The 15,804-nt window shown below is 39.7% G+C and overlaps 1 protein-coding gene across 3 annotated transcripts in view; it reads left to right on the top strand.

Moving 5' to 3' along the window:
* LOC141808170 (partitioning defective 3 homolog B-like) overlaps window positions 1–15,804 on the top strand; it is a 199,158-nt gene that overhangs the window by 91,142 nt on the left and 92,212 nt on the right. For all 3 annotated transcript variants that reach the window (XM_074694588.1, XM_074694587.1, XM_074694589.1), the window contains exons 17-18: window positions 2,895–2,939; window positions 14,196–14,411. In XM_074694588.1, the coding sequence (XP_074550689.1) occupies window positions 2,895–2,939; window positions 14,196–14,411 (261 nt within the window). The remainder of the gene's footprint in view (window positions 1–2,894; window positions 2,940–14,195; window positions 14,412–15,804) is intronic.

Raw genomic sequence — 15,804 nt, 5'->3', positions numbered from 1 at the left:
ATCTGTGTAATATGACAGTGAACTACAAAAGCTTATTGTTCCGAATGTCACTTCCCTCAGTCCTCTTTCTCAGGCTGGCTGTGATGTGAGCTGCTAGGGTTTGTGTTTAGAAAGGCAATGACACAAAAGAGATGGGGACGTTTTCAACATCCATGTTACATGTTGCACAAAGGACTGATTTTATGTGATGTAGTCTGTATACAGTACATAATTTGCATTATGTAAGGCTCTTATGGTTGGTCTCCAACTGAGAGGACTATGCTTTTCACTTGAGAGTGACAAGGGAGTGGATTTTTGCTTCTGTCCCATCCCAATTCCACAGAAAAAAATCGGGTTCAGTCTAGGGATGGCTACTTTTTACATTTGAAACGATAAAGTGCTGATGCGTAGTACCTTGTTCAGGTACCTAGTGGTACCAATTTTTGGTACTTTTTTGTGTTTATGTTGTAAAAAATATCAATTATAACCTTGTAATGCTGTGTTCATGTCCAGCATGGAAAATCACTTACTTCTCCACTCCCTCACAGTCACAAGGATGCGTTTAGGTACCTAAACATGGTACTTTTTGGTTTTACGTGAATCAGTACTCTGTACTTTTGACAGAATTAGGTTAGTACCTATAAAAGTACCGAATACGGTACCCATCCCTAGTCCAGTCCCACTCCTGGTAAAATGACTCCCCCCACTTTTTAGTTTATGATTTAATTTTCTCCTCATTCTTTTATAGATTATTGTTGACTTCTGGGAAGCGTAGTTCTTTTCACTTACAGTGTAGGCTTTTTGGAAATAAACTACAGAGTGGATGGCGTCACGTCACATATTATATAACTTTTTATTCTGTACCATCCCAATCCCATGATTAATGGTGAAGTTGACTCCCAACGTTCGGGAATCCCACGGGAACATGTCATGTGTTCACACACTTACAGCACTGTTGTGTAGAGTCACTGAACTGCCAATCCTCTAGTGAGCAGACATTCAACCTATCTCTGAAGCTTCAGCCATGAAAATCCATATTTGCTTTAGTTTTTACTTTTTTAATCCTTGTGTAATTAGAAATAAGAGTAAATGTTACAAGACTCATAATTCCATAAACAGATTTCATTACTTCCCTAAGTTATCGCATCATGCATATTCACATCATATTCACACTATCATATACTCTTTTGTTTTTCTCCATACTCTCATTGTTTTCGTCTTTCTTTGTCTTCGTTATGGTAATGATCTTTTTCTCTTTTAGTGTTGTTTTCTTGTTTCTCACAGTCTGTGGTATAGACCTTTTGAATGTCCACCTGTTCTCGCCATGGTGGCACAAGCAACAAGTTTCTTACTGGGACATAAAATAAAGCACTTTGACCAGTTTTATGTACTAGTGCAATGCTTTTGAGTTAGGCCCTAGGCCTTCTGTCCTGCTACCATTAATACTAAATATCAACCATACATAGGCAGCTAGGTGATTAGATAATACATTCTGCTAATTTGAGCATAAATTAGCAATTTTTCCTTGTCAGCACACTTGCCTTTGCAGAGCCATATGGAAATCAGTCTGTGCTCATTAGGACTGAACGGAAATGCTTTAAGGAAGTTTTTCAAATGGAATGTTGTCTTTAAGGGTATATACAGAGAAAAGATTTTTGTGCTAACAGCATTGCAAAAAAAAAGGAGCAAGGTCACTAAACTATTTCCAAGTTAAACTGAAATTGTCATTTTTTCTTTACTTGAATATAACATGACCCATCCCTCTATCCGTCATCCTTAATGTGTTTCTCTCTCCATCCATCAAATCATCTTATCCTAATGAAATACCAAGAAATATCAACTATCACTAAGATAAAAGTCAGATAGAAAGAAAAAGAATAAAAAAGCATCATGCCTTAAACCTTTGGTATGACTTGGCTCAGGTTAAACTTTTTATGGGTCATTGGGTCATAAATAAACTTTTTCTCTTCTTTCTCTTTTCCTTAGTTTCTTTTTTCTGAGTTTTGCTCCTTAGATTATTTATCTATGTATGTTTTTTTCAACAGTCATACTCGATTTCATTGTATTTTTCCTCAAATAGCAGATAAAAAAGCGAGGTATGTGGGTGAAGTAATGTTTTTTTTCTGAGACTCCCTCATTTTTAATAAGACGCCACTCTGTGCGTCACATGCGTGGCATTTAAAGTTCTGCTGAAGTAGGCATACACACGCACACACAGTGATCCTCGAACTACCACGCTGCTGAGGCAGTCATGTTGATTCACCGCAGACAGATGCTGACACACACACACACATACACATACACACACGCACGCACTTGCAGCTAGAATTACACTTCAGACTTGGTTTTCATTAGCGAAGTATTCGCTGGGAGAAAGGATGTTAGAGCTTGGCTTTTGTGGTCTTACTGTGTATGTGTGTGTATTTTAATGGTGCTACCAGTCAATGTGTTCCTTGTTGGCGCTGGTCTGCGCTGTGGCTTTAGTCAAGGGGGAGAGAAATAATAAAGGATGGGGAAAAGTAGAAAGTGAAAGGGGGAAAAATAAGAAGTAAAGATGGAGAGAATGGTGATCAAAGGGAGGAGGACACAGAGGTATGAAGGAATTCTCACTGAAGGAAAAAAAAACAATGTTTTGAGAGGATAAGTTAGACGAAGGGGCAGAAGGTGAAAAAGGGTAGTTGCACAAGGAGGGCCTGACAAGACGGGAGTGTAAATGACAAATGAAGTGAGAAAGATTGGAGGAAGTAGAATGACTTCAGTGGCAGTGTTGAAAAAGTGTGACTCTTTACCATCAAGAACACAGAAAGAATTGTTCAGAAAATTGCAGATTTTTAGAAAAGGGAACGATTCACAGTTGGGGGAAATGTCTTACCTTATTAAGTTGGCGTAAATTAACATGACTCTTTTTGTTTCAGTTGCAGATGAAAGCAATGTTGGCGCCATTGTTGGGAACCCTGAAGGTAAGACAACAGCAAACAGATAACGCATGCACATCAATGAATATGTTGCACAGAGCACCAATAATGGGAGTCAAAGCCTGGGACTGGTTCAGTCTGGCCCTTTAAAATGATTTTCATCTGGTCAAGAGAAGGATACTTTTTCCTATTTGGTGTTATATGGTTTCTATTTTGTATTTTCTTCAAGTAACCTCCCTTCACCTTCCAGTTATCACCCTGTTTTGATCTGACTAATATATTTTCCCTAAACTCTTCTACCTGGCTCAGGCTTTGTTTCCAAGCCACTTCTCCTTCCCTCATGCATCTTACCTCTTGTCTCCTATGCTATTTCCTACTTTCCACCTCCCTCCAGGTGTACCTCCTTGATTTAGCTGAAGTGCAGATGAAAGTAAAATTTGCATCAGGGGTGGAAAAAGAGATACTATAAGAGACTTTCGCCACATCTTTACAAGCCACATGTTCTTAAGAGTACGGTAGGAATGGACTGAGTGAAACACTCATGGAAGGACGGCAGGGGAAAACAAATGACTTGTGTTTTAAAACCTTTCACCTCAGTAGCCTGCACACACTTGTTTTGAAAAGTTTGACACCAAACTTTTCTTTTTCTCTTGGCCTTGAGGTCTCCCCCATTTCATTTGTAGCCACTTGAATGTAAGAGCACTCTACCTCATTCCACCATATGTGTTTCTGCTGTCTGCCACTTTATTGGTGTCAATCAGTCCAACCTTTTTCCACATTCTGCTGGGTTTCACTTTTACACTCAGCGGTATTGACTTTCATGTACTTCATCCATAACCATTCTGAAAGCAAAAAAGCAAATGGAAAGGGTTTAAATGAAAAGATATGGAAAGAATGCAATGCTGAGTTTGGAAATTTTACTAAATTGAAACCATACAGTGCAAAAATGACCACTTATTTTCTGCTACTTAGCAAGAATGAAGTAAAGGTAATTTCCATTTGAAACGTCCCACCTTGGGTTTAATGTTCAAAGCAACTGTTGCCCAAGAAGCTGGCTGTATGAGCCAAATCACTGGACAGTGTTTAAATGTGGTCAGGACAAGATGTCAGAATGAAGGCAGGGGAATATCTATCACAGGATGGAAAGAGGATTACTATAAAGGGATTGAAAGGTAAACATTTAGAGAAGAGGCTGTAAGGGAAAACCTGGAGTCTTTATCAAATGATTTGAGGATCTTCTTTTTTGATTGTGTCACTCCTCTCAAACCTGCCTGATGTAAAATTCACCCAAAGCTTTTTCGACTTTGGAAGTAACTTAATGAAAGCTGGTTGATTTTTATCTTAAAATAACATCACTTTTCCATCTTTAGAGATTTAGTTTTCTTTATATAGATGTACCCCTGCTCAGTGTCCAATAAAACCTTGTCAAGCCCTTATCTTTTCCTACACACTCCTGAGACTTTTTCTCTTTCCCTCAATCCTGTTTACACATACCTTCAACCTGTTTCTTGTCATTGTGTCTCCTATTTTATGATTCTGTATAACCCAGAAAGCAGTTTCTGGGAAAGTGTGGCACTATTTTCCATCCTACTTTGCTCTAATGTATTTTTTATAACTGAAATGCCTCCAAAAACCCTGAGCTGAGACGTCCAACAGCTGCATGGACCCGTTAGGGGGGAGTGGGGATGAGGGTGAGCTGGAAAGAGAGGAGTTTAAAGACAATGATTTCTGGGAATGCTGATTTCACTTCCAGCAACGGTCTTTCCCTCCACACCCTGAGAAACCACAGGGTAACTGCTAGACGCTGGCACACACACACACACACACACACACACACACACACACACACACACACACGCACACACACACACACACACACACACACAAAACTATTAATGTTATGGTAATGTTCTCGTAATGGAAAGTCTCCGTCATCCTGTGGAAAATGTGAACCTTGGAAGATTTCATATTATATTATAATTTTGCAGAATCTGAGATGCTAAGTGAAGGAAATGGGAAACCATATCACAGTGTGTGTGTGTGTGTGTGTGTAAAACCTTTGCTGTGAGTGAGTGGGTGTTTGTGTGAGTGTGTTTCTGAATGAATTTCCCATGTGTGTAGACTGCAGACTGCAGCTCAATAATTTTTGAAACTCCATTCAGATAATTAAAAAAAAAAATAAGAAAACAAGCTAACAACAAACAAACTTCAAACTTCGCTGCACAGACACGTCTACAGAATGTCTTGATAGAATTTCAGATTATTCTTCATCACATTTTAACTTCATTCTTTTTTGCAATGACGGATCACTTTATCTGTCAAAATACTGCAATAAGGATGCTTATAAAGCTCCAAATATGGAAAGTACAGTAATATAGACATAAAACTTATACTTGTCCTTATTTTCTCCATATGCACTAAATTGTTCCACTTTGAGCAGTGATACAGTGAAACTAACTCTGCTGACAGGACATAACACAAACGGTTGCAGCTGTGTTTCTTTCACTGTGGTTTCCTTTGGTTTTGGGGACAGCCCATGGCACTCTCTGTGTTTGTGTGTTTCTCTCAGAATCACTGTATCAAGACACTCGTTTTAGAGCCAGTGGCCTGTACCATGCAGAAGCATTGATAGCCTCTGCCTCCCTTTGTCCTCTGCTGACCTTCACTCCGGGCCTGAGATCATAAAGCTACGATCTAATGAAGCAAATTTAAATGTTTTAATTGATTTCTTTATTACTACATGGCGACATAACCAGGTGTTAAAAAGCTTAGTTGCAATGAGAGAAATGGAGGTTTTTAAACAGGACTAGGTTGTTCTAGGGCATCAGAGCTAACTGTTGAGACCCGTGGAGGTGCTGTGGGCCTAACTTAGTGTAACAGCAATAAAAGGTGCAGCTTACTTGATGATTTGACCTTGGTGATTTACCTTAGACTTTGTTTTGGAGACTTAAGGCACTAGATGATACATGAGAAAGGAGTGGAGTAGATTTCTTTACAGAGCCCTCATCTTTTCTATTTAGATCAGGAAAAAAGAGAAATAGCGCAGATAGAGCACATCGGTGTCAATCTGCTGTGAAGGAGTGTCATCATTCCCTTGTGTTGTCATCAGCTTGTGGGAGACTAAAGCTTTGTAGCAAGGATTTAAAGTAGGAGAGAAATGTAAGGGAAGTGATTGGTCTACTCGGCCTCTGGGCCCAGACTCTGGAATAAGCTGCCCCCTGAAATACTCACCATTTGTTTTTTATTTTAATCCAGGCTCAAAACTAACTTATTCAGACCGGCTTTGAACACACAGTAATGCTGTGAGATATTTTTTGTCATTATAATTGTTTCATGTTGTTGTTATATCAAATTTTCTGATGTTTTTGATTTTAATGGAAAGCACTTTTGTCACCTCATGTGTTGCAAAGGGCTCTACAAATAAAAGTTGATTTGATTTTGATTTGACTACAGTGTCATGACTAAGGGCATTATGACCTGGTTACGCTCTGTAGACTCACATATTATGCTCAAGCTGGCCGTTACTTTTCTTTCCCTAAATTAGCTCAAGTTTCCTCTCCTTATTTGTGACAGAGAAGTGTCTTACTTCATGTCTTGCTGACGTTTGACTTTTGGGTTAAAATAATGTGCTCCACTGTTTTATGTATGACGAACAAATAAGTTTGAGCTTGAGTGAATGATTTGATCCCACTTTTTGGTGTGTAAGGGTATGTGACCTTTGTTGTATTTTGCTCTTTTTTTTATTTTTTTTGCCAATACAGTCATTGTTTATTTTAGTTTTGTATTAATTATGTAAGGCTGCCTCATTATGAATATATCTTACTAGGGGTGGGAGAAACAATAAAAAAACAATATATCAGGATTTTTGGTTGACAATTTTATGGTTGATAATATTCTTTGTCTAAAATCTTTTTTTTTTTCCAGATTGAAATATTTCATTTCAGTCTTTGTTTATAAACTGGATTGGAAAAAAGTTACCACTTTTCTCCAGCAGAGGGTGAATTATTTCTATCTGACTCACTTGATATGCATTTTATGGAAAAATATGGCCCCTAATATAAACTTTAGATTTTATCGTAATCATTTAACTTTTTCACATGGTCTTCACACCAAAAATTGCAAAAATGAAGAATAGCAATTTAAGTTGAATTGGCAAAAATCGTAATAGAATTGAATTGCGAGAATAGCATATTGTCCCAGCCCTATATCTTTCCTTTGCCTATGCTTACCATGCCAAATCCCAGCCGTACCAAGTAATACCATGACTAAGAAAGTTCACTGACTCTGAGCACAGCACAAAGAGCTCACACTAGTCAAACAAACTGGACTTTGGGCATTGAACTTCCCTGGGCGCTGTACAGATTGTTTAGTGTGAATGCGCCCTCCATGATGTTTACTTCTGAAAAGGTCCACAGGAATGATGATGAGCCTTCCAGAGATCCAAAGAATGTTGTGATCCTTTTGTGTACATGTCAGTCTTCAGCAAGGTGCTTCATCAAAAAGGCTCTTTGTGCAATCACAAGTGAGGCAAGTTTCTCCTGAAGTAAACAGGTCTTTTTGAAACACTCAATAGCCAATATGCCTGTCAGCTTTTATTGTAGTTTTCTGTCTGATGTCTTTGTGTTGTCGTACTCCAGTTCCTCCACCCACCACCAGCTCTCTCTCGGTCTCTTTCCTGCTCTTTCTTGCTCTCTTGCTCACGCTTGTACTTGCCAACGCCGATCAGGCTTAGAGGCTGACAAACAGGCAGAGGAGCTTAGAATGAACAACATCTCTGAGAATGTGTGTCTGTCTGCTTGTGTGTGTGTGTGTGTGTGTGATTGTGTGTCAGGGGGCCAGTGTGATGCTGAGGGAGAATGCTGCAGTCCATTGTCTGCGTCTCTCCCCAGTGGAACTTTGACTTTCACAACGACAGTCACACACTGACAAGACTCTGCCAAAACAGCGTCTTTAGAGACTCTTCCCTGCCTCCCCCCTCTGTGATTGTCTCTTCATTTCTCTTATCTTTCCCTCTTTTCCTCTGTCAGTTTTTCTCGTTTCCCTTTTGTTTCCTGGTCTCCATGGCTCATGCAGACTTTGCTGAGGATTTAACCTGAAAGCCACCTTGTTAGGCTGATGTGGATTGATGGATTAATTTGTCACAGCGAGAGCAGTACATCTTTCTGCGTGCATGTGTGTGAGTGTGTCTGCGTGGTTGTGCACATGTGTGCAAATCGACTTCATGCCACCACACATTAGCTCTTTACAATCACTCTGACACAGAACTCAAACAGCTGAACTAAGCAATCCTAGCTCCTCCATCGCTTTTAACATTACATCCTGCTCAGTGTGTTGCTGTGCACAGGTGTGTATGCTTGTGCATGTGTTTTTGCTCCCTTTTTTTTCTTTTCTTCCTTTGTATGTTATGCACACACTTGTGTTTCAAATTCTTTGTGTGTTCTCTTGGCTACCTTTCTGTATATTGAATGCCCTTTGACCCCGCTCCATCTCCCGCAGTAAGCCAATAAAGGTGAGCAGTAATCAGTAGATGGTCAGTGCTGTCGCTTCTTGCTGGTGCAGCCATTCATCTCTATCAGGTTGTACACACTGATCACTGACATGCACTGCACTGGATATTGTATGATGCTTGAGAGAGAGACATAAAAAGGCGGGTAGCCATTTGTTTCTGTCCTGATATAATGAGTTATATTTCCTTTGATTGATTTTTTTTCAGTTGGTGCACTTGTTCTGTCTTTGCTGCTACAGTAGCCCTGTTAATGCTGGGTTACAACCTCAGTGCCATGGCAAGATTCACCATCACCCCTCTTTTATATCTTAATATTGGCATCCCAGCTTGGTGACAGAAACCCTTCTTTCCACTCATAGATTGAATCACACATGGACAAAGTCTCAGTGACATCACCCATATGTTACTAATGTGGAGTTTTAAAGCCAGTTGTTGTCTGCAGCTACAGCTGAAAAGCTTGTCTCCACCTAGCTTCAGTTGAGGTAAAGAGGTGGGCTTTGACCCTCCCCACTGACAGCTACACTTTACCCATCTGCCAGTGAGATAAGCCGTGCCTCTGATTGGGCAAACTTGTAATCTTATTAAACTCCAAAACTGCCGAGTTGTAAGGAAGTTGTCCCCCGTACAGCTTGTGCCGTTAGAGACAAAAGCTTTTCAGACTGAAGTCATTTTTTATACCATGCTGTATACATTTATTTTTGGTACTTCTGGAGCTAGCCTCAAGCTACAAAGTTAGGATTAGTGGATCGTAACCAGTGTCACAGTTTGAATATTTGGATTCTTTTGCATAGAACTTTGAAATGTCTTAATTGTTGGGAATTGAACCCAGAAACTATTTGCAATATGATGATTTTATTGTGTGATGATTGTTGTGGAGCCTTGTGGAAAGCAAGAGGAGGTTCATCTGGTTTAAAGTAATGTTTTATTTAGTTACTGGGTTAAAGTCTTGCACTAAGGCTGCACAATATATCTGTAACATTTGATGTTGGTCATGTTTTTCACATATTAGCATCGGCCGATGTGTGAAAGTGGGCTGATATTTACTCATCAGCTGCCAGCCATTTTCAGAGCATCTTGAACGATCTTTCAAGACCCAAATAATAATGTTTTCTATGACCATGTTAAAACCAAAACTACCTTCTTTTATGTCTCTCTTCCTGTTTTTGATCCAAAAACAAGACAAAATGTACCTTTTTGATCGCATTCATTCCATCCTTTGATCCTCTCCATGGCCGCCGCTCTTTCTCTCTGAACTACCTCGGCACATTATCTCAGATTGCTTTTTAAATTTTTTTTTACCTATATTGATATCGGTAAATATCGGTTATCAACCATAACAGGCAGTATCAATATAGGATTTTAGTATCGGCCAAAATGTTTATATTGGTGCATCCCTATCTTTTACCCAAGACGTAGTATATATCTTTAACTCTGCAATGAGACAGTTAAAGAAGTCAAATTCTGTCTCCTCTCTGAAGAAAGCAAGCAGTGTGGGTGTGTGTAACGTATAAATAGAGAGCAAAAATTGAGTTGCATCTCCTTCTGAGAGCTTCCAAAGTGGAATGTGGTGAACTAGAAGTTGGTGTGAGCGTTTGGTCTGCTGGCTTTGTTGCTGCAGCCCGCTGCTAAGCTGCTCCTTGGAGTAATTTTGACTTTCAAAGTAGCCCATTGCTTTCCTGCCAACTAAATAGCCTTGGGATAGCTTGGCGTTCTCTTTTTGTGTTTCGTTCTTAATTTTTTTTTTTTTCATTTTTTCCTTTTTTCTCTCCTTCTCTCTCCCTTTCGTTGTCAGTCCCATACTCTCTCTTTCATTCCCAGGCTTCGTGTCTTTGTTTCTCTTTCTATGGCGTCCCCTCGCACTGTCTGTTTTCCCTGCCAACGCTGCCGCTCGTCAGTCCTCTCCCTCAAACCACTTTGTTACTCTTGTCTTGCTTATCATCCTCCCTCTCCCTTTTTTTCTTAACCCCTCTCTCCCCATCTCTCTTTCGCTCTCTCACTTTAAAAGCAGCTTAATTCTATCATCTTACAGTTGGACAGCAGTAATTACATTTATGACACAAATCCTGCTACTCACAGCAAAACATTTGTGTGTCAGAGGGACCAAATAAGTGTGCATGTGTGTGTGTGTTTGAGGAAACACTTTGATGCTTATGACCCTGTGTGTGTGTGTGTGTGTTCTGTTCATGTTATTCCCAGATATGCAAGCTATAAATAATACTGTTTCTTTCACCCAACCCTCTGTAAACAAATCCAGAGGTCACCGTCTGTGAACAAACTGTGCACTCTTTAATATGAGACTGCTTCATCTTGCTGCAATTGCCCTTAAACTTTGTAGAGCCTCCGTGGAAAATGAACTTCGACCCTAAATCCTTCAACCCAATCTAAAGACGATCCGTCACACATTTCAAAACATTTTTGAAAAATATCTTTAGAAGCTGAAGAAAACACTGATGTCTACAAATCCAGACATGTCTTTAAAGTCTGCAGGATTATGTGGGGTTTTTTTTTAAATTGAAATAGAAAAAGCTCATTTGAGGGCTTAACTTTGACAAAGCTTTTGTTTTAGAGTGCTGTTAGCAACTTTAAACATGTTTGCTGAGAGTTTAAGGATATGAAAAAGAGAGGGATGATATTTCAAAAGCTCTTATTCTTGACCCCTTATGCTTTTACCATAGATTACCTACTAAAATTATTTTGTCGTACTTTCTTAGACATATGAATTGTCCTCAGTCCTAGAATAAAACTTTTTTTTTTCGCATCTGATAGGACTGCATTTGAGCTATAGTACTTATTTACCTCTTCTATTATCAATGACTCTGCCCACTCTTTTGGAAAGGCCCTCATAGCGTATTTGTCATAGTTTGCTTGATTCTTTATGTCAACAGCACAGTCCTAGCAAAACTCAGTTTTAGAGGCAGCGAAGAGTGCGCTTATGCAGTGTAGATCATTTCGTCTCCCAGGGAAAAAATACATTTTGTGCTTTTTCTCAGCCATATAAAATAAAACTAAACCTAAACTTTAGTGAGCAGTCATATTTAGTGCTTTGGGGTGCTTAATCTTAGATACTGCAAGATTCAATTTTTGGATTTATTATATTACATTTTAATGGCAATAACTACATTTAAATAGATTAAAAAAAATCTGACCAAGTGTACATGCCTAGACTGTAGATGCTGCACCGTGGACAGTGTGTTAAAACTCAAGTGAAAATGTAACATATTGAACTAATTATTTTTTAACCTGTTTTGCGATTGGACAGGTTGTAGCAATAATAAAAATTAAACAAACAGAGGATCATACTTCGTAACAGTCTTGAGTATTGAGAGCCAGTTCCAACTCGAAACCAACTTTCCCTGCTTAAAGTCTGTTTTGCTTTTTGGGTCCATCCAGTGGCAGCATTACATGCTTTCAGGAACACTCTAAATCTCCTCATGATTAAGACTACATCTTTGCTTCTGACACACACACATTTGGCAGTTGTATTGAAGGAGATATAAAGATGTGATTTATTGTAAGAGAACAGCATCTTACAGGAAATGTTTTGTCCATCTATAAGCTGCATCAAAAGACAGAACCAGACAGACTTAATTCAATACAAGTGATGTATGATGGACACGCTGCTATGCACCTGAATGTCATGTGGACTGTGAGTATGGATTGAAGTGTCTCATGTTGTGACCCTTCTTCATCCCCTTTCCTTGCAGCAGACTTACATTATGTATGTGCATACTATTACTGCGTGTTATTACTCTGTGTGTGTGTTTGACTGTGTTTGGTTAATAGTTCTTCAAATAGATGTGGAAGTCACGTCAACCCTCTCATCCCCTCTGCTTTTAGAGAGCACACACACACTCACACACAGACAGAGCAGTCATGTGTATAGGGAATCATTAGCTAAAGTGATGCAGGTTTAGCTATCATGAATCACAGTGGCATCATATCGACAAGCCAGAGCCAGCAAGGAATCCGAAATGTGTGTGTGTGTGTGTGTGTGCGTGTGTGTGTGTGTGTGTGTAAAGATTACCAGTTTTTTGAGCTGGCAGCAAGCCCAGCCTTCCTCCCTTGTTCCCCATTTTTCTCTGTCTTCCTTTCTGCCACCATGGTATTTCCCAGAGGAAACTTAATTTGCCCTCCCCCTGTCTTTTTTTTCCCACCTTGCCCACCGTCAGTGTCTTGCTGTTCTGGGGGGCAGTAAGTGACAAACCAATTTGGAAGCACACATTACCTTCTTTCCTCTTTTGTTTTACAATCAGCAATCCCCACAAGGGAAAGGGACAGAAGGGGGGAATTAAGGCTGAACTTTGTCCAACTTCAGCAGCCAGCATGCCATTAGTTGTAGTTTCTGCTGCGGGATAGCAACAACCCCTCGAATGCTCTCATCATGGCTCCATCTGCTCATCACCAGCTCTCCTCTTCATCATCCTTTCTGCTGGATCCCTCCCTCCCTTAGTAATATCTCTCACTGTATACTTGTGATGATGGATGGAGAACCAGTAACAGTGAAGCGGACCTCACATCAATCACGTACTCCACAACAGCAGAGTTATAGATGCATCAGTGTTTTTCCCTGGGTCTGCTCTTCAGAGTTCAGACATGTCACAACCTTTCTGGCTCCTAAACAAATTTCTCTCAGGCTTTTTAAACCAGTCAGAGTCTGGCTCTGTAAGATTGTTTGTCTGGATTTAAACTGTATTTTGAAAAGAAAATATTTTACTGGGAATTAGACAAAAACATGAGCTTAGTTTTAAGGTTTTACTTAAGTTTTTTTTTTCTTTCTTCTTCTGCTTCTTCTTGTACTTCTTCTTTTATTTTTTCTTTTACGTCTTCTTTTACTTCTTCTTTTACGTCTTCTTCTTCTTCTTCTTCTTTTATTTCCTCCCTTACTTCTTCTTCTTTGACCACAACTACTTCTTCTTTTTCTTATAATTACTATTGTTATTTTTTAGTAGCATTAGTAGTAAAAGAAGCAGAAGTAGTAGTGGTAGTAGTAGAAGTACTAGTAGTAGTAGTAGTAGTAGTATTGGCAATGGGGATGCACCGATATGAAAATTTTGTCCGATACTGATATTTATATTGCTGTTATGGCTGATAACCAATATTGACCAATATTAGTATTGGTAAAAAAATAAAAATAAAAAAAATCTGAGATGATGTGTCGAGGTAGTTCAGAGAAATAGTGGCGCGATCTTGAGAAAAGATGACCATGGAGAGGATCAAAGGATGAAGCTCTCAAGATGAATGTAATCAAAATAAGTGCATAAAAAATGACCAACATCAGCTGATACTGAAATTGATACCAATATATTCAGCATCCCTAATTGTCAATTGTCATTTTAACCACTGTGGCTGACTCTTTAGTAGGTGTAGGATGAGATAGAGCCATCACCCGGCAAGATAAACCAAAAAGGTCAAAGCTGTAGCAACACTCGTAGAGTGAAGAGCTTTTCTTCTCAGACCCACGTTTTTGGCTCGCAGCCATCATCAGAGTCATGTTGAAGGCCACAAGCTGAAACATCTTGATCTGAGAATTCATAGAGAACACCAGTGATTACAGAACCCCCAAGCAGTGGTTCATAAAATCTACCAATGTTCAAAGAACAGCAGCACGCACGGACTCTCTCTGGCCCGCGTGTGGAGACTAATTCCAATACCAGCTGTGAACAGCTGTGCTCAGAGCTGTTCTCTTGTAATCGGATCACTGAACAGGCTTGCTCTCGTCCGGTGTAAACAGGGCACAAGTTGATGGATGCATATCACTTACCTTACTTTGTGTCTGTCTCCTACTTCCTTTCCAGCCCCATCAAGCCCTGTTGAACTGGGACCTACCCTTGGCCTAAAGAAGTCCAGTTCCTTAGAGAGTCTCCAGACGGCCATGTCAGAGGTGAACAGAAAAAATGATTACCTCCCATTCCACCGTCCACGCCAGAATATGGTCAGGGGAAGAGGCTGCAACGAAAGCTTCAGAGCAGCTATTGATAAATCATATGATGGACCAGCTGAAGATGAAGATGGTAAGCAATGCTCTGGGTTCCCTTTTTTTATCCTTTGCTTAACACTCAATCTGTTGGTCATGGTTGACTTTTGTCTATGGCCATTACTTCAGCAATGAAAAACTTAGAACTCATCAGCAAAACAAGGTGTTACCAGAGACAGTGATCCAATTCCAAATGTGATTTAAGCTAGAAATGTTTATTCAGGAGCTAAAGGGTAGCTGCTTAGTTAGTTTCACCGGAAGGCGTGTTTCAATTCCCAGCTGTGTTATTAGCAGCAAACTCTTATCAGTCACCACCAGAGTAATGAGTCAGGCTGTTTCAGATCCCCCCGCTCACACAGGATGGGACTAATAGGGCATGTCAACAGCACACACACGCAGTGGCCACATCTCTCACCATCCCTCTAAATGTTCAACACTTTGAGAGCGGCTGTTAATTGACAGAGACCAGTTCTCTGAAGTGAACTGAGGATCTGTCTATCCCTCTTCTGTTTTCTTTTTACCTTTCTCTGCTCAGACTTAAACCACATTTTCCCTTTAGTTATAACTAATTTGTAGTATATATATATACTACATGCCGACCACTCTGACTATTTAAGGAAAACATTTTCAACATTGAGACATAATTTTACTTTAAACATGGCGTCAGAGTTCACCTGAAGGTAGATGATATGTTTGGGATCCTGAGCTGAATTCAGCTAATACCACTTTACAGTTCCCTCTGAATTGAGTTGTCAAGAGGACTGTTCACAGAGGCCTTCAGTTATTTGCTTTGATGTCTCACTTTTGTGTCAGCTGGGACGGATTACAGTGTTTATGTTTTTTTGGTTTACTTTGTCTCATTTTTGTGATTTGCCATACCACTGACTAAGCCGTTTAGTTTAGGATGCTTGGCTTTAAGGCACATGTTTAAAAAACCAAAGCATCATTGTTAGTTCTACTTCTGATGCCAAATCGATCTGGGAAAAATACTGTCGACAAGATTCTTAATTCACTTTTTTTTTTTTTTTTTACACAAAGGTCCTGGGCCAAGGACAGGGTCTAGGAAACTGCAGACAGCATTTGTGCTTTTAACAGATCTATGCATGGTCTGGAACACCACCATGCTTTCTTTTCATTTATGTCCAAATAGTTCAGATCATAAGGTATTTACTGAACAGCAATGCTTGGTATGTAAACTAACAGCCACTTGATTAGGTACACCTTGCCAGTACTGGATTTACCCCCTTTCATCTTCGGACCTGCCTTGATATTTCTTTCTTAGGACCATTTTCTGTAAACCCTAGCGGTGGTTGTGTGTAAAAATTGTGGTTGATTTGTTGTTCCTGAAATACTCAAACCAGATTGTCCGGCACCAGAAACCATCACTTAAAATTATCTCTCTTCCCCAATTTGATGATCAGTTTGAACTT

The sequence above is a fragment of the Halichoeres trimaculatus genome, unplaced genomic scaffold (genome assembly GCF_033239565.1).
Source record: "Halichoeres trimaculatus isolate MK-OKI-2021-1 unplaced genomic scaffold, fHalTri1.1 fHalTri1_scaffold_19, whole genome shotgun sequence".
NCBI lineage: Eukaryota > Metazoa > Chordata > Actinopteri > Labriformes > Labridae > Halichoeres > Halichoeres trimaculatus.
The sequence above is the reverse complement of the archived record's forward strand: the minus strand, read 5'-3'. Positions and strand labels throughout refer to the sequence as shown.